The 24,700-nt window shown below is 42.7% G+C and overlaps 1 protein-coding gene across 6 annotated transcripts in view; it reads left to right on the plus strand.

The window, feature by feature from the left end:
• Positions 1-867: 867 nt before the first annotated feature.
• Positions 868-24,700, plus strand: part of unc5a (unc-5 netrin receptor A) — a 178,360-nt gene continuing 154,527 nt past the window's right edge. For 2 of the 6 annotated variants that reach the window (XM_049733044.2, XM_049733054.2), the window contains exon 1: positions 3,298-3,957. In XM_049733044.2, the coding sequence (XP_049589001.1) occupies positions 3,867-3,957 (91 nt within the window). In that variant the 5' untranslated portion in view covers positions 3,298-3,866. Of the gene's footprint in view, positions 3,958-24,700 lie in introns of all 6 variants that reach the window. The other 4 variants (XM_068648758.1, XM_068648741.1, XM_049733033.2 and 1 more) reach the window with 4 other exon arrangements.

Genomic DNA, 24,700 nt, shown 5'->3' on the forward strand with positions numbered 1-24,700 from the left:
TTAATATCTATTAGTCAAGACGTCTCTTTGGGGGCACAGCGGTTCTAAATAATTCAACATATTACAAGAAAAAAGGTGCTTCTGTCTCGGCGTATCGTGATCGCTCGCATGCTTTTCAACTCTCGAGATATTGTAAGTCCGGCCAGTGACGGCGAGAAAATTAATTACAACGGTGCAAATCGATGAACCACTGAAGGTGTCAACTCCCGAAAGAGCTGTGATTGTTCATAGCCGCCTGATGGATGAGGAAGAAGGCCAGCGTTTTGAACCCAAGGAGCCATGCACACAAACGGACACTGACCACATCACAATGAGAAATCACACTTTAATCGTGGAGCTAAAATTCTACCATGGCGCAATGTTACCTCACAGTTTGGGGAATAATTTGTACAAATAGTTCTGAGGTGAAATATTTCAGACTTTTTTATTCCGCATCTGAAACGAAGCCACTGTGGGTTGAACGAGTACTCAAACTCAAATCAACATTGCAATGTAGCAAATGGAAAAACAACTGAGACCACCATGGGTTTTATTTCAATTTCTTATTCGTTTTAATGGATTAAGTTTTACAAATCATTGTTTCATGAAAGATAAAAAAATTGAAACGACAAAGCCACAGATTTGTTAGCATTATTGTTTAAATCTAATTTAGGATTAACTGAGGTACTGGGTTACTTTTTGATGCCACGCTTCTTTGGTAGGATTTTGTGACATTTGTTGTAGTGAACACTTAAATCACAGGAGCTTGGTGGCCAGATTCGACCCATCTTATCATTTTATGTGATCGCAAAAGCAAATGATGTGTCAACTCAATGTTTCTCGATAAAGTATCAAAACTGTAAATTGTCTTCCTTTTAATAACAGTGAGATATTGCAACAAAGTTTTGTTACAATCCCACCTTCAAAATTAATTAGAAAATGATTCAACTTTCTTACTGTATTCTGTCTCGTGTCTGTGATATGAATTGCCCCACAAGTGAAACCATAACTACGATGTGGCCCGCAACAAAAATGAGTTTGACACCCCTGATTAAATGAATCGCCGAATGGTCCCTTTAAGGGAAAAAATATCACAGATTATTCTTTTAAATTGTTCATTCCTACTACTTTCCTTGAAAGAGAGAGAGGGGTAAAAGCCTATGACTGAAGGAGACAATCCAGCAGCTTGCACGAACTAATAAACCACAGAGCGGATTAGCAGAATGAGAGAAACCATTAAGAGCAGCCTCATAAGTATCTAAGGCTGAGCCATTCTCTTATTTTTCTGCACAATCGGACGGGGAGCCCCACAGCTGAAGGCTTGTGCTTTTACACTGTCAGTCTACCACTGACTTCGACCCTTAGAAAGGAATGCTAGATGGAGAGAAGGCTTAATGAGTTTGTATAATAGCTGCGCTTTAGTTTAGGAATCATTCATCTACATGAGGGCCATAATTAGCCGGTAAGTCCAGTTCTGTGCTTCCACTTATTATTCTGCTGACTTGTATGCAGGCAGTGGAGGAAAAACATAAACAAAAAGACAAAAACCCTTCTGAAGCATATTAATAATCAGCTCTGTGACGCTGTCGAAAGCACGGCCGAACAGTCCGATAATCACTCGACCGACACCCTCGGAAAATAAGAAAAGCTATCTGGAACATAAGTCATAGCCTGGTGTGAGTATGCTGACAGGTGTAGACTCTCGCGGGAGCGCTAATCCTCATGCTTCTTCGTCTGTTTGTCCAACAGCAGTGGGAAGCGGCAGACACATCCGCTCTCGAGACAAAAAAAAAGAGAAAAAAAAGCCATGCTCAAGTGAGACGTGTGTGCATGTACATGTAGTATGTAAAACACTAATATGCTTCCTTTCATTGACGAAAACAAATCGTATTCATCCAATATTCAAGAGCCACAACATGAGAGTACACCTACAATGAGAGTGCTTGTGTCAGAAATTCTGCCCTTAGAAATGTAACATTGATTGACACTGTTGGACAGGTCTAAATTGCACACTCAAAATTGCATTTGCTGGGCACCTGTGAATGTTGAACAAATTAGGTCATTTTTACCCAAGGTTGGGTTCACTATTTTTGACCCAGTAGATTGGGTAGAAGATTACAGTTTTGTTGTGTACTGGAGTTGAAGCAAATTTCATGTAACACTCTTAGTATTACCACAGCTATCTTGATAACCTGGTAACTCACTCCCTGGTAGCTTTGACTCATCAGTTTTTTTTTTTTTTTTTCCCGTAGCGCAAAGAAAATCTTGGCTGGGCCAAGTTCACAACCCATTGTGCTGACAATAGCCCTCTCTGTCCCTTTTGGACGTAGCGCTGGGATACTGCATCGATATTGTATTTCACCCAAATTGTGTTACTTTCGATCCAGCAGTTTTAAGAGCGTGTGTCTTTTTGTTGTTGTTGTGGATGTAGTAGAACAGAATAAATAACACATCCCATGTAGGTATCTCAAAATATGAATGATATTTCGCCTGTCTGCGTGGATATGGATCCATGTATTGTAGTTGAAATTCTTTCTCAAAATGTGTGAAATGAAAAGCACTCACTATGGAGATTTCTTTTTATACAGTATTTGTTTCTTTTTTGTTTTTTTTATGTTAGTAAAAAGTTTATGCAGAGGTGTACTTGTAATATTATTTGAAACAAATTTTAGAGTCGCTGTAAAAGGTTTGGGAGGGTGCGAATATTTTCTAATTTCTGGGGTTCAAAAACAAACCAAACAAAGTGGACTCGTGATTTTTTTTAAACATTATTTAACACCATAATGTGTAATGTTGCTCACTGCAGCCTGAACATCCTGGACGGGGGATTCCGCCATCCTTGTCAAGGTTTTTCCCTTTTCCCACCAATGATTTTGTTTGTGTGATATTGCCGATCTTTGAAGGCCTTTAAAACAATTTTGTATCTCACACCTATACAAATAAATGTAACATGTTGGTACAAATTATACTTTTGAAGACAGAGTATATATACCATTTCGTGATTATCGTACTGCAAGCATTGGTGGTCCTATGGTACGATTCTCGTGGGACATCCGTGTTCAATTCCCGGCCAATGCATGGGTTGAAATATGAGGGTACTGCAAACTGATTGAAATCTGAATGATCAAGCGTGCCCCCCCCCCCCACACACACACACACACTTTAGTGCGGTTGTGTATGCATATGCACTCTTATGGGATGCTTAATAAACTGTTGCAGTAGTAAAAGAACAAAGTAAAATATTAATTGGAATTGACGACATTATGCTTAAACGTTGACTCCTCACTTTATCCCCTCCGATTGACTGGGCGTGTTTAGGTCGCTCCGTGGCCACGTTCGCAGTTATCCGCTCCTGGTTTTGCCGCTCCTCTCTCAGCCTTGACGGTCTTACTACCTTCTCTGTCTCTCAGCACTTCAGCATTGCTGCGCAAGCAGATGTTGTCTCGCTGAGGCCAATTATTACCATTTCTCGCATTTTGGCCGCATCGCTCACTTTCTCGCTCGACCACTGTCAAGTGGGGAGAAAAGTGCGTCCCTTCCCCTCTCTGCAAGTGCTGGAGGGAGAGGGTTTTTTTTTTTTTTTTTTTTTTTTTTCTTCCGGAGTGAAGGAGATGACAGCGTCAGTTTTGGGACAATACAAGGCAGATTTCTGCGGGTGCAGGAAGGCATCATTTGATGTACCACACCTGTGATTCGTTGTTGCGAGCAACCGGAGACGCGCGAGGATGGGCGCACTGGACATGTGCTGAGGGACACACTTCGGCGTCGTCGTAAAAGTGCTTCTCATCACACTCTCCGGACGTTATCTCACCTTTTGTCTCTTGTCCTGTGAAACTTGATTTAAAAAAAAAAAAAAAAAAAAAAAAAAAAAAAAAAAAAGCACGAATATGCCCTTTCTTGTGGGCCGCTTTGTCCGTTGTGGACTCAGCGCTAAGCTTCTTGTGCTTTGGCTCAGCTTCACCGGCGTCACCTGCAGCGGTAAGTTCCTCTCTGTGTGTGTGTGTTTTCTTCTTCTTTTTTACGTTTGCTAAAGTGCACGCCGGTGTCAACTCCATTATGTCTTTGCGTGTGGAAGCAGCGGCGTGTCACGGATCATGAGGGTCGTTTTATTGTTTCATCGTCACCCTCAAGGTTATAAGATGCTCTCACGTGGTGACGCGGTTCAAACTTGATGCACGACTCACACACGCAAAGGCAATGTTCAAATGTGATTAATTCCAATCACGTTTCACGCTTAATTCCAATTACATTGCACGTTTCATTTCCTTCCACAAATTGTAGCTGAACTGTGTCAAAACTGCCCAGTGAAGCTTTGACCAGATGGCTCTTGTATAATGAATGACAATGCACAGTGACACGGCGCTCCTTTACTGTCACATAAACAATCTTTACCCCAGTAAATGTGCAGTAGCAGCTGGCTAATAAGGGGAGATATTCTGAGCCTGTTTCCCTCTATCCAGTGGCTGCAACACGGATGTCCCACAAAGCTTGCACGACTCCATCCTGCTGCATTTGCAGCACGTTGACAGCTTTACGGAGTTGGAAGAACATCGACTTGCGCTGATGAATTGCGTTTTATGGGCTTGCCTCTTAGCCAAGCGCTGCCAGTCGCATGCAAATGTGCTTTCATGTACAAAACTGTTCGGTTGCTCTAACCTGACTGGGCGTCTTTCAACTTAACTCTTTGTTGTCATTAAGTCAGGACGAACTTAAATTTGACTGAAAACTCAAAGCAAACGTGTTTAATTTTTTTTTTTTTAATTCCTTTGAAAATGCTTTTTTCACCAATGCACGCTTTTCCTGAAAACCGAGCAGGGGTGTTATATCAAATGTGCTCACAATGCAGAAGGCCACAAAATTAAAAATGACAAAAGAATAGAGGCATTGGATTTTTCTATTGTTTTTTTATTTTTATTTTACTTCCTCGTTGACACCTAAGAATGTGTCTGTGATCTACATTTGCCTTGAGATCCACTACTTCAGTGGTTTTAACAAACAAAACATTGCCATCCGTTTTTGTATCTTGCGTTGACAAAGGACTCTCATTATTATGCCTATCTGTTCACCATGGCAATATATTATATTAAGTCTCATTCAGTTTTCTGTGGCCTGTGACAATACAATTCTCCTCACAACTTGTTTTTACAATTCAATCAAAAGCCGCTAGTGTGTGTCCCAAAAACAAGGAGATTTCACTTGTTCCCAACTCTTAACCTTGCTTTGGGCCGAAGACAAAGATGTTCACCTTGCTTTGGGGCACAGAGATGATGAATTAGGCTGGATTTTCCTCTTGCATCAATTAGTGTTTGATTAGGAATATAGTAGGGTTAAATAAACAGGCATGCCCAAGGGACCGCATCTACCAATCTCAGGAGCAGTTTGGATGGATTTGATTCAAATATGGGTGGCATGATCCTGTTTGCTCACTGTGATTCCTCTTTAGCTCATTTTTACGTGATTCTTCTTTATTTTTTTTATTTTTATTTTTTTTCTCTCCCCCACTGTGAGCTTTTGCCACAGTCCAAAGACTTGAAGCTTAAGGTCAGGTTGAGTCTCTAAAGTCCCACAGGAGTGACATGATACTCTTTGTTTGCGCTGTGATCGACTCGCAAGCCTGTTCAGGATGTTTCTTTTTCCTTCCCCTCGACGCATGCAAGTGTTTCATGTGGAGGAAAACGGGGAGTTTAACGTCAGATATAGTGCCCGTCACCTGGATCCGATTTCTAGGCTCACTATCCTGAGCATCTGTCAATCTCTGTCACATATTAGGTCAATGCGAGCGTGCTTACTCCCAACAGACTTCTTTTATAGCACAGGGCGTGAGCCAGAAATGGATCGCAGGTAATATGGTAGCCAATTCTTCCTACATCAGGACAGGGACGGCGGTCTCCACTAAGATCAGTCAAACGATCCTCTGAGAGACAAGGCTGCTGACTCGGCGCTCGCCTGTATCAAAAGCCGACTTGTCTTTTTTCTTTTGCCGAGAAAAATAAGTCAGTCACTAATAAAGGTAGGCCTGTCAGTCTAGATTTTAGCTAGCCCAGCACTTTTACTTTGGCACTGTTGTGAGGAGGGGGTATACTTTGAGCTTCAGGAACAAAGTATTGCGCTTCTTTACTTGTGTGTGAACAGCATTTGATGCCTTCAGTATGCAAAGTGTATGTGTTTTAAAGTTTCTCCATGCATTTCATTGCCTGCATGCATGTTCAGTCGTGTACTTTCATGGAGAGTGGCCAACCACTATCCATGATGCTCTTGGATCTCAGATTTGGTCAAATAGACTTTATAATTGCTCAGCGTAATTCCAGTTTGACTTTCAAAGAAAAAATTCCGATTGAACTTAATGACACATTGCAACCTCAGTTCATGATCGGTCAAGCCCCCCACCCCGAATTCTTGCAAGTCGCTTTTTTGAACTTGCCTCATGCCTGTCAATTCACATAAAAACAGCCCAGAAATCCAAGTTTAGGGAAAAAGATGGGATTTTTTGTTGTTGTTTTTTTTTTCTCCGATTGCACCCCATGAGAGTGTTGCCAAGTAATTTTTGTCTGGAAGGAGCAAGGGAATTGGATGCAATTTCCACAGGGTGTACTTTTTGTGATGATGCAAGTGTGTGGCGATCCAGTGACACCAGGCAGACATCTATTGCATAATTCTGTCTCCAATCATGAAAGATGAAATTAACACAATTTATTGGGAGGAAATGCTTCTGGTGTGTGTGTGCGTGTGTGTGTGTGTGTGTGTGCGTGTGTATGTATCTGTGTATATATATGTATATATATGTTGGAAGAACATCCATCCATCCATTTTCTGAACCGCTTAGTCCCCCACGGGGGTCGCGGGCGTGCTGGAGCCTATCCCAGCCGTCATCGGGCAGTAGGCGGGGGACACCCTGAACTGGTTGCCAGCCAATCGCAGGGCACACAGAGACAGACAACCAATCGCACTCACACTCACACTCACAACCTAGGGACAATTTGGAGTCTTCAATCGGCCTACCAAGCATGTTTTTGGAATGTGGGAGGAAACCGGAGTGCCCGGAGAAAACCTACGCGGGCCCGGGGAGAACATGCAAACTCCACACAGGGAGGGCCGGAGGTGGAATCGAACCCGCACCCTCCTAACTGTGAGGCGGACGTGCTACCCAGTGCATCACCGAGCCGCCCTGTTGGAAGAACATATATAAAATATATATATATATATTTTTTTTGTGTGTATATGTACGTACATATATATTAATTTGTCCTTCTGCATAGTTTGTTTTTCAAAGGTCTTTCTACAGCTCTCTCCAGCTTTCTACAGCTCTTTCTCTTGGCAGTGTTATCCTCATTATCCTTCTCCAAATATATTTACTATCTGTTGTCGTAGCATTTTCAAACCATCTAAGTTAAAGATAAAATAATTTACTCACCAATGAACTGAACAGTATTCATTAATTTTTTTGCCCTCCAGTCATTGGAAGTGAATTCAAATGAGACATGCATCCAAAAGAGTGACGCACTGAGGCGGGGATTATTTCTCTTTAACTGCCAGATTTGACTAAATAAATTGGTATGTACATGTGCAGAATATTTCAGTGTTCGAAAATTACACTTTGGAAGTGTTGTGTTAAAATATTCCCCTTTCTCAGGAGTACACATTTTCTTTAATTGCATTTTCATGCTGTTTACAGAATTAGACATTAGAAACCAATATTTTAGTGAAAGGAGTATGAGGTTGAAGATGATCAAATTGGTTGTGTTTATATATTCAACTTCATGTTAATTTAGTTTGTGGCTAACGCTGATGTAAATGTTTCTGCTTCCTGACAGTGAAACGTGCAAATATGTAAGTTATTGGGTGTGTGGATTTGCTGTGATGAATGAGTGTTAATGTGATAGTCCACCACAAATGAATAAGCGGTAAACAGCGTGTGTCAGCACAGGTCAGCTTGAAACAATAGAGAAACACGCTCCATTTGGTGACAAATACCCAGGTAGCTTATCTTTCAGCGAGCACTGTCTCTTTGCTTATCATTGTCAAATAGCAGTTTTGAGGAGGTCATAAAGGACATGGAGGACAAATCTTGCAGAGGACTGGTGTTGTTTTCTGCCTTCTATGCAGATGCCTTGCCCACACGCTTCATTTGTCAAACTCTCCCCTTTTGTTTCAATTACCGCATTGGTGTGATCCAAAGCCATGTGAGAATGCTTAGGTACTGACTTTTGATTTGTTCTCCTCCTAAAAATTCAGCGCATCATTACATGTGTGTGTGCGTGTTTCTGGCTGGTATAGCAGTGACCCCTAACCTCTGATGTGAGATGAGTCGAACCTCTGCAAGTTAATGAAATAGAGGGCCATGGTGACATTTTAGGAGGTCTCATTTTGTGTGCCCCTGTTAAAGTGTACTTGAAAACATTATTCAGGAACGGTGGCAAACAAAAGTAGCTAATCTCCTTGGTGAAAATAGCCCTCAATGGAAAATGTTGTCTATTAGGACCGAACAATTAATACAATTCAAATCAGAATTGCAGTTAAGTAGAGTACAATTTTTAAATTGCAAAGGCTGCAATTATGAAAAGCAAGCACTCAACCACAACAAGCACTCTGCTTCATTTCAGTTGATTGGTAGGCTTTGTTGTATATTTTATTAATTTATATAATCTCTAGATTGGTGGTGTCACTCACAAACAACCCATTTTTATCCATCCATCCATTTTCTGAACCGCTTAGTCCCCACGGGGGTCGCGGGCGTGCAGGAGCCTATCCCAGCCGTCATCGGGCAGTAGGCGGGGGACACCCTGAACTGGTTGCCAGCCAATCGCAGGGCACACAGAGACAGACAACCAATCGCACTCACACTCACACCTAGGGACAATTTGGAGTCTTCAATCGGCCTACCAAGCATGTTTTTGGAATGTGGGAGGAAACCGGAGTGCCCAGAGAAAACCCACGCGGGCCAGGGGAGAACATGCAAACTCCACACAGGGAGGGCCGGAGGTGGAATCGAATCCGCACCCTCCTAACTGTGAGGCGGACGTGCTACCCAGTGCGCCACCGAGCCGCCCACCCATTTTTATATAAATAAAAAAAAAAAAAAAAATGGAAATTCACTGTTAAAAAATGGCCTTTGAAAATGTGTATCAAATTTTAAACATCCACAGTTCTAAAACCAGTCAATTCAGTATTTTTATTTTGGGGGGGGAAAACCCCCCGACTATAAAACAATTAAATACAAAGCAGTGAGTCCGAGGTCAGTGCCGTCATAAACCAAGGACTGCTATTTATTTGTTTCTTCTTTGTCCTGACCCCTAAATGGACAATCACTGGTATAGCTAAGGTCATTGCTTAATAAGTGAAGTCTACATAGTTACATGACATTGTTTTATGAAACATAAAAATGTGAAGTGGTGAAACAAATTTGTTTGCATTATTGTCATATGATAGGCGGCTCGGTGGCGCACTGGGTAGCACGTCCGCCTCACAGTTAGGAGGGTGCGGGTTCGATTCCACCTCCGGCCCTCCCTGTGTGGAGTTTGCATGTTCTCCCCGGGCCCGCGTGGGTTTTCTCCGGGCACTCCGGTTTCCTCCCACATTCCAAAAACATGCTTGGTAGGCCGATTGAAGACTCCAAATTGTCCCTAGGTGTGAGTGTGAGTGCGATTGGTTGTCTGTCTCTGTGTGCCCTGCGATTGGCTGGCAACCAGTTCAGGGTGTCCCCCGCCTACTGCCCGATGACGGCTGGGATAGGCTCCAGCACGCCCGCGACCCCCGTGGGGACTAAGCGGTTCAGAAAATGGATGGATGGATGGATTGTCATATGATTTTGACTTTAGGCAAATAAGCTTTTGTATTAATTTGTGGTTATTTTGCCTTCATTTTAGCATAAGCTTAACCTTAGACTGAAAAAGTTATGATAATAAATCAAATATTTTTTGCTATAATATATTAATTCATTGATTGTTTGTGGAAAAAGTATGTGAGAAGAGAGCGTACCTTGAGAAAAAGGTCACGTTAAATTTGAAATAGCAATATCAAGGGGGAAAAAAAATCACTTCATTATTTTTCAGAATTGTTCATAAATGGCTATAAACGATCATTTTGTCATGTTATGATTTTCACAATGACTAGGTCTCGTAACTTTAACTCAAAATTTGTGGACTCGTGTTATAAAACCCTTTGCTGCTGATCTTGGTAATACAGATTAAACTCATCAATACGTTAAGAACTACAAGGTTCTATTTTTATATTTAGAGATTAAATTAAAAAAAAAATCCTTGTTCAATTGTGTCTCCATAGATATTTCCCAATATCGCAAACGTGCTCCTTCGGTTGAACGTAAGTTAATATTTGCTGACAGAGGCCACTTTGCACAACATTCACTGTTTGTATTGTTTAGCCTTTGTTGGATTCCTGACAAACCATTTCCACGTAACTGTGTTGTATAGTACAGAATGGTTGTGCGTTTGTGGTTGCACAGCATGCAGTGGACAGGAGTGGTGGGTTAGATGTTCCAAATGCTGGGACTCTCCAAGTGATCAATAGTCTTCTACAAATGCTTAATTGGCCATCAGTCACTGTCTGCAGAAGTGCTTAGGAACCCAAAGGTGTCTTGGTGTAGCTCATCATAACAACGTATCCGCTCCTTTGGGTTCTCTTCTGGCCTTTACTTCGGGCCACGCGGCAGACAGGGGAAAGCAAATCTGAATGCAATATGGAGAGCCATAGATTAATAGTTCTTTAGTGAGGCCACCAGGGAGCGATGTGAAAGCCTCTTCCACTTCATCATCCAGTGTAGGGAATGTTCTGAAGGTCAATTGATTCCAACTGGCAGTTATCAGTGTTGTCGTTGTTTTTATTTTGATGCATCCGAGATGTTTTTTGTTGAGCTATTAACTCTCTGCTAGTGTATATCATACACATAAGATGAGTCTCTTTGGAAGATATTAGACATAATTTTAACAAAGCAAGTTAATGTATCAAGAAATGGCAGACAGCAATTATGCTGCTACCTCAACCTTGACGAAAAACACCTTCTTCCAATTGTATAGCTCATTGATATGATGCCTCTTAATTAGCAGGGCAAATGGTAAAAAAAACAAAAAAACAATCACAAATCAGTCTGCTGAGACAGTCGCATCTTGCTGGGACTCAATCGGGAAGGGTATATGAGGGAGATCTGGTGCTGCCTGACCCTGAATTTATCATATTGAAGTGATTTTGTTGACAAGACAGAGGAGGCGCAATGACCTTTTCTAATTATGTCGATGTGTCCAGGCACAGATGCCTTAGGGAAGCCAATTCAACTGAGTCAACAGAGCACTGACTCGAAGAGCACATTATAGCCTATGCAGCAGGTTTTGCTATGCAGGGGTAGAAACAGTTGGTTAAAGACCATATAAAGTGACAAAAAATATGCCTTGTAAATTTGACACACCACAGATAAGAGTCTTAACAAGCCTACCAATTTCAAATGAATACAAAATTGCATAAGGCTCCAAAATCATAACAAATTGGAGCAGGACTATGTGACCTTCAGCTGTCAATCAAGTGCATTCCCACTCTGTGTCGCTCCTGCTGAGCAATGAGCTCTCTCTCACTGGCCCTAGAGCCAATTGAAACAATTTCCCCCTCCTTTACATTGGTGGAATCGTAGCCGACTGAGGTGACAACAGCAGTGTGTTGCACGGATTTCCCTTGAAGATCTTTATTTTTTTCACCTTCACCGTGCTTCGTGACATCATCCTCTGTAGGAAACTGGACGTTCTGCTGCCTCGCGTGGACGTGGCAAAGAAACTATAGCCAAAATAACACCCAGAAACACTTCGGGAGGGCTTGTAGGCAAGCTTTAGTGGCAACTACAAGCTGTCGTGGCAGAAATGGACCAAGGAAGTGGGACTTGGCTGAATAGCCCCCGATGGAATGAAGGCACCCAGTACTGACTTAAGTCCGTTACTGGACCCAGTTTCAGTCGCGGACAAAATTATTAGACAACTGAGATGGTGAAAAAGAGTTCAATGTTATAGCTCAGCAAATCAGTACTTAATTGTAGATACGGTACCAATAACGGCAATTTGTGACATTGCAATATTAAAACTGCCACAATATCTTTGGCTTTAAAAGCAGCACATCTCTGTCAACAAAACAAAATATTACTATTTGCCCGGTTCAGCTGAACACAGCATGGTGAACTATTTTGTTTTCAATATTGAGGTGTGTTTTTAATTTTTTTTACAATATCATTTTTATATTGTATCGTAAGATTTTCTTTCTTGTATTGGCAACTTACCCACACTATAGTGATCAATATTGTTCTTTGAGGTTCATATGGTGATATTTTATCATGACATTTGGATGTGCATCCCTAATAAATTGTCATTCTTTGCTCATTTTCAACTCATTTTCAAACATATGTCCTGTTCAGATTTGTCTTCCATGAAACAAAAATGTTATCATTTATCCTAGATGTGTGAGGAAGCAGCGTCTCTGATCACCGAAGGTCTTGTGATACCGTTTTCCCCAAACAAATCCCTTTCCAGTTTTCAGTTGTGAAACTAGCTTTTAACATTACAGATTAAAAGTTTGGCAGCATATTTTTTTGCCAAGGCCATCAGGAACATTGGACTTAGAAATAAAAATGTTGAATGCATTGCAATGAATAATGGCAACATCCTGTTGCTGTTGGGACCGGACCTATCGAGCTATCTGCAAAGTGCCTTGCACTTGATTGAGGCCCCCTGCTTTTAAATCCACACTGGCAATGCATTTATGTTGAATCAAAGTGTACAATTTGCATCCATCCATTATCCAAAGCGCTTCATTCTCATGAGCGTCGTGGGTGTGCTTCCTAGCATGCTTAAAATTCACCGCATCTGTACATTAGCCTTGCTTTTGATAATTACCTGCTGATGTTTGAGCATTCATTTCAGGTAGAATGAAGAATTGAGAAATGGACTCTTACAATGTGAGCATATCAATTATAGGACATAATTACATCCTTTCTGTAGCTACATGAAAGTAGTGTACCTCTATGTAGTTGTGTGTGTGTGTGTGTGTGTGTGTGTGTGTGTGTGTGTGTGTGTGTGTGTGTGTGTGTGTGTGTGTGTGTGTGTGTGTGTGTGTGTGTGTGTGTGTGTGTGTGTGTGTGTGTGTGTGTGTGTGTGTGTGCGTGCGTGTGCGTGTGTACTTGTGGGTCTATGTGCTTACACCGTATGTATATACATATTAGGGCTGAATGCTATATCATTATTTTGATATTCACATATGAGCATTCAAGATAATTTCACAAAGGTTCAGGCCCTTGTAAACATGTTTACAACCCCCGATTCATGTCAGCCAGCCAATGACAAACACGAGGGAGGGAATGAAGCAGCAACGAGGGAGAATATGGAAGGTAAGGCCGGAACAGTATCTGCATATGTGACAAATATCATGACAATAAGCAGTCGGGAAGATAGGTTAATGAATGAAGTCATCCTCCATTGTTAGAAAGTATTTTAGATTTAAAAGTGAGGTTCTAAACTGGAGTGAGTTGTTTTGGTCATGCTTCCTAACAAATCTTACGACAAAGCAGGATAGCTCAACGTTACATTAAGTGAAACAATCTGACGCTGATGTTTTTAATACAACAAGAAACATTGCAAATTGTGAGAGATCTTTTTTGAAGACAGACATGATTACCAAGCTAGTGTTCCATAGAAGACAGTCAGTCCCCTTATCTGTATAGATTTTCTAGAAATTATATTGGCTTTGGGCATATGACAACTCTCCTTTAGGTATCCATGTGTTAATGCCTTTCTTGAGTGAACCCACTTCTTGGTTTGGGTCTGCTGGGGGCAGTCGGTTCTTAAAGTAAGATCAGCATGACATGCAATACTAATGAGGCAAAAAAGACACACTGGTGCTTTTAACAAAAAGACAGCATGATGTCACCAGCACCACTGTCGTGGTTATTGATATTTTTTTCCTAATTGGACACCTTCCTAGAGTCCTGTTAATGCCTTGAGGGAGCTTTCTACTCAGCAGTTTTGTAATTTTTTTTATGCTCAAATAATTAAGAGGTCTGATGTTGTTCACTGTTAGTTTTTGAAATGCACCAAAGACAGCAAATGTCTAGTAAACAACAATTTAACAGAAAACAATCTAATTGTTCTATGTGGGAGTCATTTAATGAATGTGTGTTGGTGTCCACTTTCAAGCAGTGATTTAATGTACTTCGGCCTCCCACTGAGCTCAGGTCATACGATATTGTTATCGGCTCCTCTAATGACTTCATTCATCCTTTTATACTGCACTGGTCCGGCACATTTAAACTCAATTCTGAGCACCCCGTCACTCATGGATGATACAATAGAGGATTTTTCACTTCCATTTTTCCACATGAATGTTAAATGGGTTTCATTTACATAGAGCTTTTCTAGTTTCATGGTGCTCAGTACTGTTACACCAATGCCTCTCACGAAATTCAGAGAAGGTAAGGAATGATTGAGAAATGAGTGATCACCAACTATTTATATTATTAGACAAACAAATAAAAAATCCACATTAAGGAGGATTTTTTTTAAGTATATATACAGTATATGAATTTCCTATTACCCATACTGCCCTTGGTTTGTTCATGTAACCTGCCCTTGCAGACTGCTCCTGGCTACTCAGACAATTCATGTTTCTTTTTTTTTTTTTTAAATGGCATCTGCCCTTTTCCAGAACAAGTTCAGTGGGCTGTAGGGATCTCAAATTAATCCCAAAATCGTAAATGTCGCCAAAGGTTGATTTTCATGAATACTGAGCAGCATATTCAATTGTGTCTAGCCCAGGGGTGGGCAAACTTTTTGACTTGCGGGCCGAATTGGGTTCTAAATTTTGACCGGGGGGCCGAACCAGGAGCAGTTGGATGTAGTGTTTGTGTGAAGTAATATAAACGACCTGTAAAGGTACTTGCATAAAAGATTTGGGCCTTTAGTAGGTAGTAACGCATGGATATTCAAAAAAAGTTTTTTGAAAACAAATGCATTTATTAACAACATTAAAAAAAAAAAAACATCCCTAAAAAACTGCTATCAGTGATTCTCATAAAATATGACACTGTTATTATGAATAACAGTCTCCATCACTTCAGTGCCTGCAGGTCAGATTAATGAAAGATGTATGTTTATCTTATGAGATCACATCAAACGGCAAACATTCTGACCAAATATATAATCTTGAAGAACCGGTGAAAGCATACATCCAAATAAAGTAATCAAAACGGCAACACGGTGAGGGGTATCTCAAAATCAGAGCAGAGTTTTAACTCACAAACACCTGGTAACAGAGGTGAGGAAACGGGAAACACTTCCTTAAAGTAAGCCTTAAGAACTTTACAGGTTAAGATTAGTCACAAACAGGTGGTGCATCAATGTCCTTGAGCATCCTGCATTGTTTGAAAATGAGAATGGTCGCTAGTTTCAATCCCTGGTATTTGTACAGCTCATATTCAAAATGCATTTTTTTACAACAAACTTGAAAGCCTCCCCTTCATTTTCAGTGGGAACAGTGTTGTTGGTCTCCCTTTTTTTTGCTAGTGTGTCATAGTCTGGAGTAAAATTTGTTGTGGCAATTCTTAGGAGAGATCCGAGGTGTTGGTCCGTTTACCTATATCTGTGACGGGTTGATGTTGATGTTCATGTGGCTGAACGTCACGTCGCGTACGTCGAGCCAAATTGGCCACTCTTTTTAAACACTCGGCACTCAGTGTCCACCTTGCTTTTCCTTGGGCGACTCATTTTAATGGAAGGATTCCAGGGCAGGGGAAGGTTTGTGCGTGCGTGGCTTTAGCGTAAATCTGTATCCGAAAGCTCGGCGCGCAAATTACAAGAATGCTGTCGTCACAGCCCACGCTCTAAATTCGGCTCTGAGACAAATAGAGCGCGAGTGCGCCATTTCCGTACTACTGAGTACGTACACGCACTTGTGAGTGTGCACCGAGCTTTCTGACACGGCTTCCGGTAGTAAATGCGCAGGCGAGTGGTTCCCCATCTACTGGGGAAACGCAGTCATTGCAGGCAAAATGACCGGAAAAAAAAAAAAAAGTTTAATAATACAATTTATTTAGGGTTGGCGGGCCGGATTAAACGGTCCCGTGGGCCGGATGTGGCCCGCGGGCCGTAGTTTGCCCATACCTGGTCTAGCCTAAGGAGTTAACAGTGAAGTGTGGAGTCAACAGTTTGTAGTCGAATAATCTTAACTACATTATCAAGAAAAGGCTTACTGGGTGCTGCTAATATTACTACAAGAGACAGTAGTTTCCATTGTATCACTTAAGCTTTGTGAGATTTTGCTCTGCTTGTGAAAATGATGATGCAATCTTATTTCTGACTGACAGATCTGGCTTCCAAAGGTTGATCTGGCTTCCAAAGGTTGACTCTCCTCAAAAATTGTAATCGACAATGAAATATTTATGTATTAGGACCTTTGTTTCTTTGAATATTTCTGAGAGACTCAGGAAAACTGTTTCCTGTAACATTATTCCTTCTCCTCTTTCTATTTTGCCTTTCAAATGATGAATTTCAGTAAACAAAGCTAAAGAAGCAAACACAAGATGACTGGGAACATTTTAAGTGATGCTATCCTTAATTTAACTCCACAGTCTGACCGCTATCTTTTTGTTGTTTTGACTAACAGCACATCCTCACATAAATGCGCATCAACTCCCACACTAACTAGTAAGTCGATCAGATTGATGTCTCATAAACTAAACCCCACGCTGCCACAATCAACACTAAACTGTGGCTGATACCTCTAATAGACATATTGCCTGTTTCTTTTGTCTTTGACCTGCTGGTCTAGACTAGAGGGAATGAGATACATATCCAAGTTTGTTCTAGAGAAACATTTATAGTTTTGTCCCTCCCACCACCACTTGTTTAGAATAATTTTTTGGTTGTTAAGTTGGGCGGATTTGTCATCACAAACCTAATTTCGTGGTCTGCCACATATGCTGCTTATGGCTTTGCTTTGACATTTCCACTAAAGGGATGATTACATAACTCATCCGGCTAAGGCTGATTGCTGTTGTAAATGTCATTGTTAAAAGTGCCTTTGTTATACTTTTCCATCACATTTCTGTCATTTCCTACACTGGGAAATCCATCACTTTTTGATCAGAATTCAGAGAAGTGATCATTTTCAGATCATTGGCATCTTTTATCTCAGCGCACTTAGCTGTGGAAGTCTCCCAGTCCCTGTCCAGTTCGCAAGAAAGGATTTGTCCCACTCGTATTCATAGGCAGAAGATTAAATTCAGTCCCATGTAGATATAAGACTCTTTAACTTGGATAACGATTCTAATATCTACAAAAGGTGCTTTTAGCTCAGCACCCTTCAGCTCTTTTATCAGGCTTGTCTTACCTTTCACATTCCATTTACATTAATCAGTCGATTCCCTCAGCCCTCCACACTCATTAAAGGCGAGTGGGATGCTGAAATGTGATTTTTTTTTTTTTTTTTAGTCTTCTCCATTACCGCCATCAGTGTTCATTTGATAATCTTGACTTGAAAAAGTTCTCTGAAACACACTTCCACCAATGAGCGCAATGGTTTGTCATAACGTTCTGTATTCCGTGGAATCTCAATTTAACGTAGTTGAAGAAAGGGGTCGCCCGATAGAGCCAATTGTCCTTTACATCAAACTACTTTTTTTGTGACCTAAAAATGGCCAGTACACAACACAATTATTATGAACATAAACAAAACCCTTAAAACTGGTTGGAAAATTGGAAAGTATCTTCTTGAACTTAGCTTGTTGGTGCTTGGGGGTGGGGGGATTAATGGCACGCATCTGGCCAGAATGTTAACGGTTCTTTTATACACCTCCCTTTTGAAAAACAAAAAAGACATAAAACAACCGGGTATTGTACCAAAAATAGCATTGTTACGTCAACTCAGAGGTGAAAGCCACGTTCACTCAAACAGGCACTCAGAAACAGGCAACTTGCAATCAGCTCCAAACCTCCCAACCTGCAGGGGGCAGAGAAAGATTAAACTGTCAGACTAAAACCCCGTCCAAGTCTTGAGCCCTGGAACTACCTACCGTATTTTTCGGACTAAAAGTCGCTCCGGAATATAGGTCACATTAGCCATAAAATGCACAGTAACGTGAAAAAAAAACATATATAAGTTGCTACGGAGTATAAGTCGCATTTTGAGGAAATTTATTCGACAAAATCCAACACCAAGAACAGACATGAACGAGCAACACCAGGCTAAACGATAGGTATGCTAACGTGACATAAACACAAACGAAGAGCTGAGAACGGGCCTGATGTAACATTCAGAGTTATTCAAATAACTATTACATAAATAACACGTTTATAAAACCATCTGTGTCACTCCAATTCATTAAATTCATCAATCGTCCTTTATGTCAACAATGCCGGCAGGGTGCCCGCAGCTGACGGTGGTTGCACTTCAAAATATTCCATATTCCCATATAACAATATATAAATTATATATTCAAGATTCAAGATTCAAGAGTTTTTTATTCGCCATGTTTGAGCGTGCCAAACAAGGAATTTGACTTCGGTAAATCACAGCCTCTGTTCAACATTTAGGTGACTAACAACAACACTCAGGACATGTGAAGAACGAAAGATATTCTCAAACACCCCCTGATCTTAAACTCCCAAGAGGGCAAGGAAAAACTCAAAACTCCAGCTAGGGGAAATGAGAAACCTTGAGAAGAGACCACAGATGGGAGGGTCCCTCTTCTAGGATGACCAGGCTGCAATGGATGCAGAGAGGACACATAGTACAAACAGTGTAGACAAAAAAGGTGTGGCAAGCGGGATGTTATTGCACAGTAATGACTCTGAGACTCTAAGAGTGGTGTGAGTTCATCAAAGCGACAGCCTGGGGGAAGAAGCTGTCTCTGTGTCTGCTGGTTTTAGTGTACAGAGCTCTATAACGGCGTCCGGAGGGGAGTAGTTCAAACAGGCTGCAACCTGGGTGCGAAGGGTCTGTTGAGATGTTACTTGCACGTTTCCTGGTCCTGGACAGGTACAAGTCTTGGATAGATGGGAGGTTGATTCCAATTATCTTTTCTGCAGTCCTTATTGTCCGTTGCAGTCTGTGCTTGTCTTGTTTGGAGGCCGATCCAAACCAGACAGTGATGGAGGTGCAGAGGACAGACTGGATGATGGCAGTGTAGAAGGTCTTCAGCAGCTCCCGTGGCAGGTTGAACTTCTTGAGCTGTCTCAGGAAGTACAGCCTCTGCTGGGCCTTCTTCCGGACAGAGTCTATGTGGCCGGTCCATTTCAGGTCCCGAGAGATTGTGGTTCCCAGGAACTTGAAGGTGTCTGATGAGAGAATAGTATTACTGCGGATAGTGAGGGGTGAAAGTGGTGAAGGGCCTCGCCTGAAGTCCACTGTCATCTCCACGGTCTTGAGCGGGTTCAGGTCCAGGTGGTTTTGGCTGCACCAGTGGACCAGCCGCTCCACCTCCTGTCTGTACGCAGTCTCATCACCGTTCTGGATCAGTCCGATGAGAGTGGTGTCATCTGCATACTTCAGGAGCTTCACGGAAGAGTCACTTGCGGAGAAATCGTTGGTGTAGAGGGAGAAGAGCAGTGGGGAGAGGACGCATCCCTGAGGGGCTCCAGTGTTGGTGGTCAGGGTGTCAGATGTGATGCTCCCCAGCCTCACACGCTGTCTCCTGTTGGTCAGGAAGCTGGTGATCCACTGACAGGTGGAGGCAGGCACCGCAAGCTGGATGAGCTTCTGTTGGAGGATGTCAGGAGCGATGGTGTTGAACGCCGAGCTGAAGTCCACAAACAGGATCCTGGCGTACTTTCCTGGGGTGTCCAGGTGTTGCAGGACGTAGTGCAGTCCCATGTTTACCGCATCATTCACCGACCTGTTTGCCCGGTAGGCAAACTGGAGGGGGTCCAGCAGGGGGCCCGTGACATCCTTCAGGTGGGTCAGTACTAACCTCTCGAAAGATTTCATGACCACAGATGTCAGTGCAACAGGTCTATAGTCATTCATACCTGTGATGGCGGGCTTCTTGGCCACTGGAACGATGGTGGAGCTCTTGAAGCACGAGGGCACCTCACACAGCTCCAGGGAACGGTTGAAGATCCGTGCAAAGGTGGGCGCCAGCTGCTCAGCGCAGACTTTCAAGCAGGAAGGTGACACGCCGTCTGGGCCCGGTGCCTTCCTGATCTTTTGTCTCCGGAACATCTGGCGCACTTCCTCCTCGCGAATCTGGAGTGCGGGCGCGGCCTCTGCAAGAGAGAGAGTCGGTGACCACGGTGATGGAGGTGTGGACAGAGCAGTTGTGGGGGGAGGTGAGTATGTGGATTGTGTGGATTGTGCTGCAGGAGGTCCCGTTGTGTGGGAGGACCGATCAAACCTGCAGTAGAACCTGTTTAGCTGGTCAGCGAGCCTTGGGCTCTCCACAGGACGGGGGGTTCGTTTCTTGAAGCCCGTGATGCTCTGCAGGCCTTTCCACACTGTTGAGGGATCAGGATTGGCAGAGAGGTGTCTCTCCAGGCTCTCCCCGTAACACCTCCTGGCTTTCCTGACCTCTCGGTTCAGTGTGTTTCTGGTCTGCTTGAACAGGTCCCGGTCGCCGCTCCTGTAGGCCTCCTCCTTGACTTTGCGCAGCCTCCTAAGGTTCGGTGTAAACCAAGGTTTGTCGTTATTGTACGTGCAGAAGGTCTTAGTCTGCACACACAGATCCTCACAAAAACGGATGTATGATGTGACAGTGTCAGTGAGTTCATGCAAGTCTGAATTTGCAGCTTCAAAAACACTCCAATCGGTGCAGTTAAAGCAGGCTTGGAGGTCCTGCCTTGACTCCACTGTCCACTTCCTGACAGTCCTCACCTCAGGCTTAGAAGTTTTTAGTTTCTGTCTGTAGGCAGGGATCAGATGAACTAGACAGTGGTCCGAGAGTCCTAAAGCTGCACGAGCCACAGAGTGGTATGCATCCTTAATTACGGTGTAGCAGTGGTCCAGTGTCTGTGCCCCTCTGGTGGGACACGTTATGTGCTGTCTGTATCTGGGGAGTTCGTGTGCGAGGTTCGCCCTGTTAAGATCACCCAGAACAATGATTAGTGAATTTGGTAGAAGTTTCTCCATGTCTGTCACCTGGTCAGCCAGCATCTGCGTGGCTTCACTCGCACGTGCGTGTGGTGGGATGTAAACAGCCGCCATGACGATCGAGGAGAACTCCCGTGGTGAATAGAACGGCCGGCAGTTTATGAAAAGTGTTTCTAGGAGAGGGCTGCAAAACTCTTTCAACACCATGACATCGGTACACCAGCGTTCATTAATGTAGAAACAGAGACCACCTCCCTTTGATTTTCCGGAGAGCTCCGCGCTGCGATCTGCACGCGTTAGCCGAAACCCAGCTAACTCCATGGCGTGGTGGGGGGTTCGTTCGCTAAGCCACGTCTCAACAAAACACAGCGCGGCGGATCTGCTGAAGTCCGTGTTCCTTGAAGTGAGGAGCAGCAGTTCGTCCATCTTGTTCGCCAGGGAGCGGACATTCGCCAGATGAATTGACGGTAGGGCAGAACGGAACCCTCTCTGCCTCAGATTTACGAGGGCTCCCGCTCGTTTTCCGCGTCGCCGCCGTCGCGCTAGCTTGTATAGCACCGCCGCTCCGGCTAAAATCTCCGACAAACAGTCTGAGTCAGAGAGAACAGGAGAGAAAATACCAGAAGAAGACTGACCGATGTTTAACAGTGCTTCTCTAGTAAAAGTGATCCGGGATGGACAGCAGAAGACACAGAAAACACACAAAATAAGACAAAGAAACAGAGAGCGACTCACCGTGGCAGCCATCCGCGGCGCCATCAGATGACGATCAAATAACTATTAACAATGCCGGCAGGGTGCCCGCAGCTGACGGTGGTTGCACTTCAAAATATTCCATATTCCCATATAACAATATATAAATTATATATCAAATAACTATTATATAAGCAATAATATTATCAAGCCATTTGTGTCACTCCAAATCATTAAATCCATCGATCGTCCTTTATGTCAACAATGCCGGCCAGGTGCGAGCCGCTGACGGCGCTTGCACTTCAAAATATTCCACAGGCCCATATAACGATATATAAATTATATATCAAATAACTATTATATAAGCAATAATATTATCAAACTATCTGTCACCCCAAGTCATTAAATCCATCTATCAAATTCCTCGTCTTTTGTCAACAACGCCGCGCGTGCGCCCTGACGTCAGCCTCCTCGTTATTCCACAGCTCTAGTATATAACTATATTGTAGCGTTAACAAAGTACAAGGAAAGACGTGGGTTTGGTAAACGGCTCTTAAACAAAACAAGAGTTCAACAAGCCAACAACTACTGAACTGTAACGATAAAAACATATACAAGTTGCTACACGAAATAAAATCTATCAAATAACTATAACATAAATAGTTCACCGCCACACGGCCCCAAGCACCGGCGTGGACTTCCAGGCGTGTGGCAGTGTGGACTTCCAGGCGTGTGGTGGCGTGGACTTCCATCCCCGGGGGTGGCACTTCCAGCCACGGAGGTGGAAGAGAGCTCCATAGAATAGAACCGGGCGTGCGTAAAAGCCATGTCCGAGCCCCATCCACCGTCCCTGGACAGCCACCCGGCCGAGCGCCGGCCCCCAACTTCCATCCACAGAGGTGAAAGAGAGCTCCGTAGAGTAGGACCGGGCGTGCGTAAAAGCCATAATAGTTTTTCAAACCTTCTGTGTCACTCCAAAGCATTAATCATCTTCAAACTCTTCGTCCTCCGTGTCACTTACAAACAAAGCCGCTAATCCCGCTCATCCCGTGATCAAATCTTTGTCCTTTATGTAAACAACCGCCGCGCCACTGACCTCACTTGAAATTCAAATTACAGTAATCCCTTGCTAGATCACGGTTCGTTTATCGCGGTTTCCCTTTTTTTTTTTTTTTTTTTTTTTTTGGGGGGGAATTTTTAAAATTTGTGAAAAAATTCACATAAATCGCTCCTCAGTATAGTAAGTTGCCTCCCCCACCCAAACTATGAAAAAAAAAAACGCGATTTATAGTCCGAAAAATACGGTATATACTTCCTGTAGCCTGCATGGCATGGAGAGTAATAAACAAAGGATAAATGTTGCACTGGGACAAACAACAAAACATCACTCAGCTCACGGTCAAGACGCAACTGGTATGAAAATGGACCTTTGTATTGATTGTTGAGTAACTTTATCGATTAGAATGGTCAAATTATGTTGAAATGTGTTTCAAAGTTTAAATGTCAATTTAGACAAATGTTTATTTTGAATTATAAGAATAGACAAGTGTTTATTTTTAATTACAATAATAGACAAATGTTTAGTTTGAATTACAATGAGACAAATGTTTATGTAATACTTTTATTTACTTGTTTAAAGGCTATCAACCTGAAGTACAATCTACATTACAACCTTAATTGGGACCTAAATGGAATGTGCACTGAAATTCAATTACAGGAAAACTAAATGAAGATTGGAGTTGTCCCTTTGCATCTTGGACAAGTTCCTTCGCACCATCCGACTGTAGCTCATAGGCGTCTTTGTTCACAGTAGACACCAAGATAGCATGAGCTTCTTCACAGGCTGCCTCGGCTTCCTTAATTGCAGACATCAACTCATCTTCCCTTTGCATTCTTCAGACCAGGCTTTTTTCAAGTTTAAGCAAGAACTGAGTGAAACATTGACATAACTTGACAAGCATGTACATGACGAGCACCAGTTAAAAACAGCCTTAGATATGAATAAGTAGGTACGACACTCTGCTTTTGAGCTGTGTGCCTACGGTTATGCGAAGCTAAGTCCATGCTTCCTGTTATCGTTGATGGGACAGTCGCCACCACCAACATGGCCACCACATTGACCCACTTTTTAGCCTGCCATTAGTCTACTGTCATTCAGTTTTATCTATGATGGGAGCAGTGTGAGCTGGAAACATCAGTGCCATTTTCTGGCATTGTGGCAAATTGCATCTAATTCTGGAACTGGTGCTGCCCAAATGGGGGTTTTGAGTCAGTCTGTCCGTTAAATCAAAGTTCCCCTGTACATCTTTAGCTGGGTGCCATTTTGTGTTAAGATATTGTTAATGCATGGAGCCTCCACAGCCTGATGGTCCTAAAGCAAACAGCTGCCCCCCAAGTCCCATAAGCATGAGGCAGCCAAAGCCAAGCAAAGCTATTAAGTGCCTATAGAGTGGTCTGTAGTATTGTCTGCACACTGTCTTCTTATCATTCCACAAATGAACCACAAGTTGATTTACTCTGTGTTGGCAAATGTTAAAAATAGTCCCAGGAGAAAGAAGAAAACATGCCATTAAATACATTTCAGTACCAAATGGGAGCAGAAATTTAAAAAAAATAGTACACACCATTTGGCATCTGGAAATGAGGTAGTTATGAACGTTACAGTTGTGGCCAATTTGCAGTGGTGAAACTAACTTATTTGAATAACCTCTTTAAAAAGTAATGTGAAACAGCATGGGTCATTCATTGGGAAGATATGATTTGACATGTCTGCACATTTCATTTGGGATGGGTGATACATTCTTGCTCTGATTTCTTGTACCCCCTCTCAACATATGATGCCCAACTACAAATTATTTGAATGGCCTGAAGGTGTTTGATTTATGCTGAGTCTGAGTTATCAGCCCCAAACAGGCCATGTCGTGCCTTCGTTATCATTCCTCCCAGCCGCCTGCTGAATTTCTGGATG

This window comes from Syngnathus scovelli, chromosome 1, assembly GCF_024217435.2.
Source record: "Syngnathus scovelli strain Florida chromosome 1, RoL_Ssco_1.2, whole genome shotgun sequence".
Classification (NCBI taxonomy): Eukaryota; Metazoa; Chordata; class Actinopteri; order Syngnathiformes; family Syngnathidae; genus Syngnathus; species Syngnathus scovelli.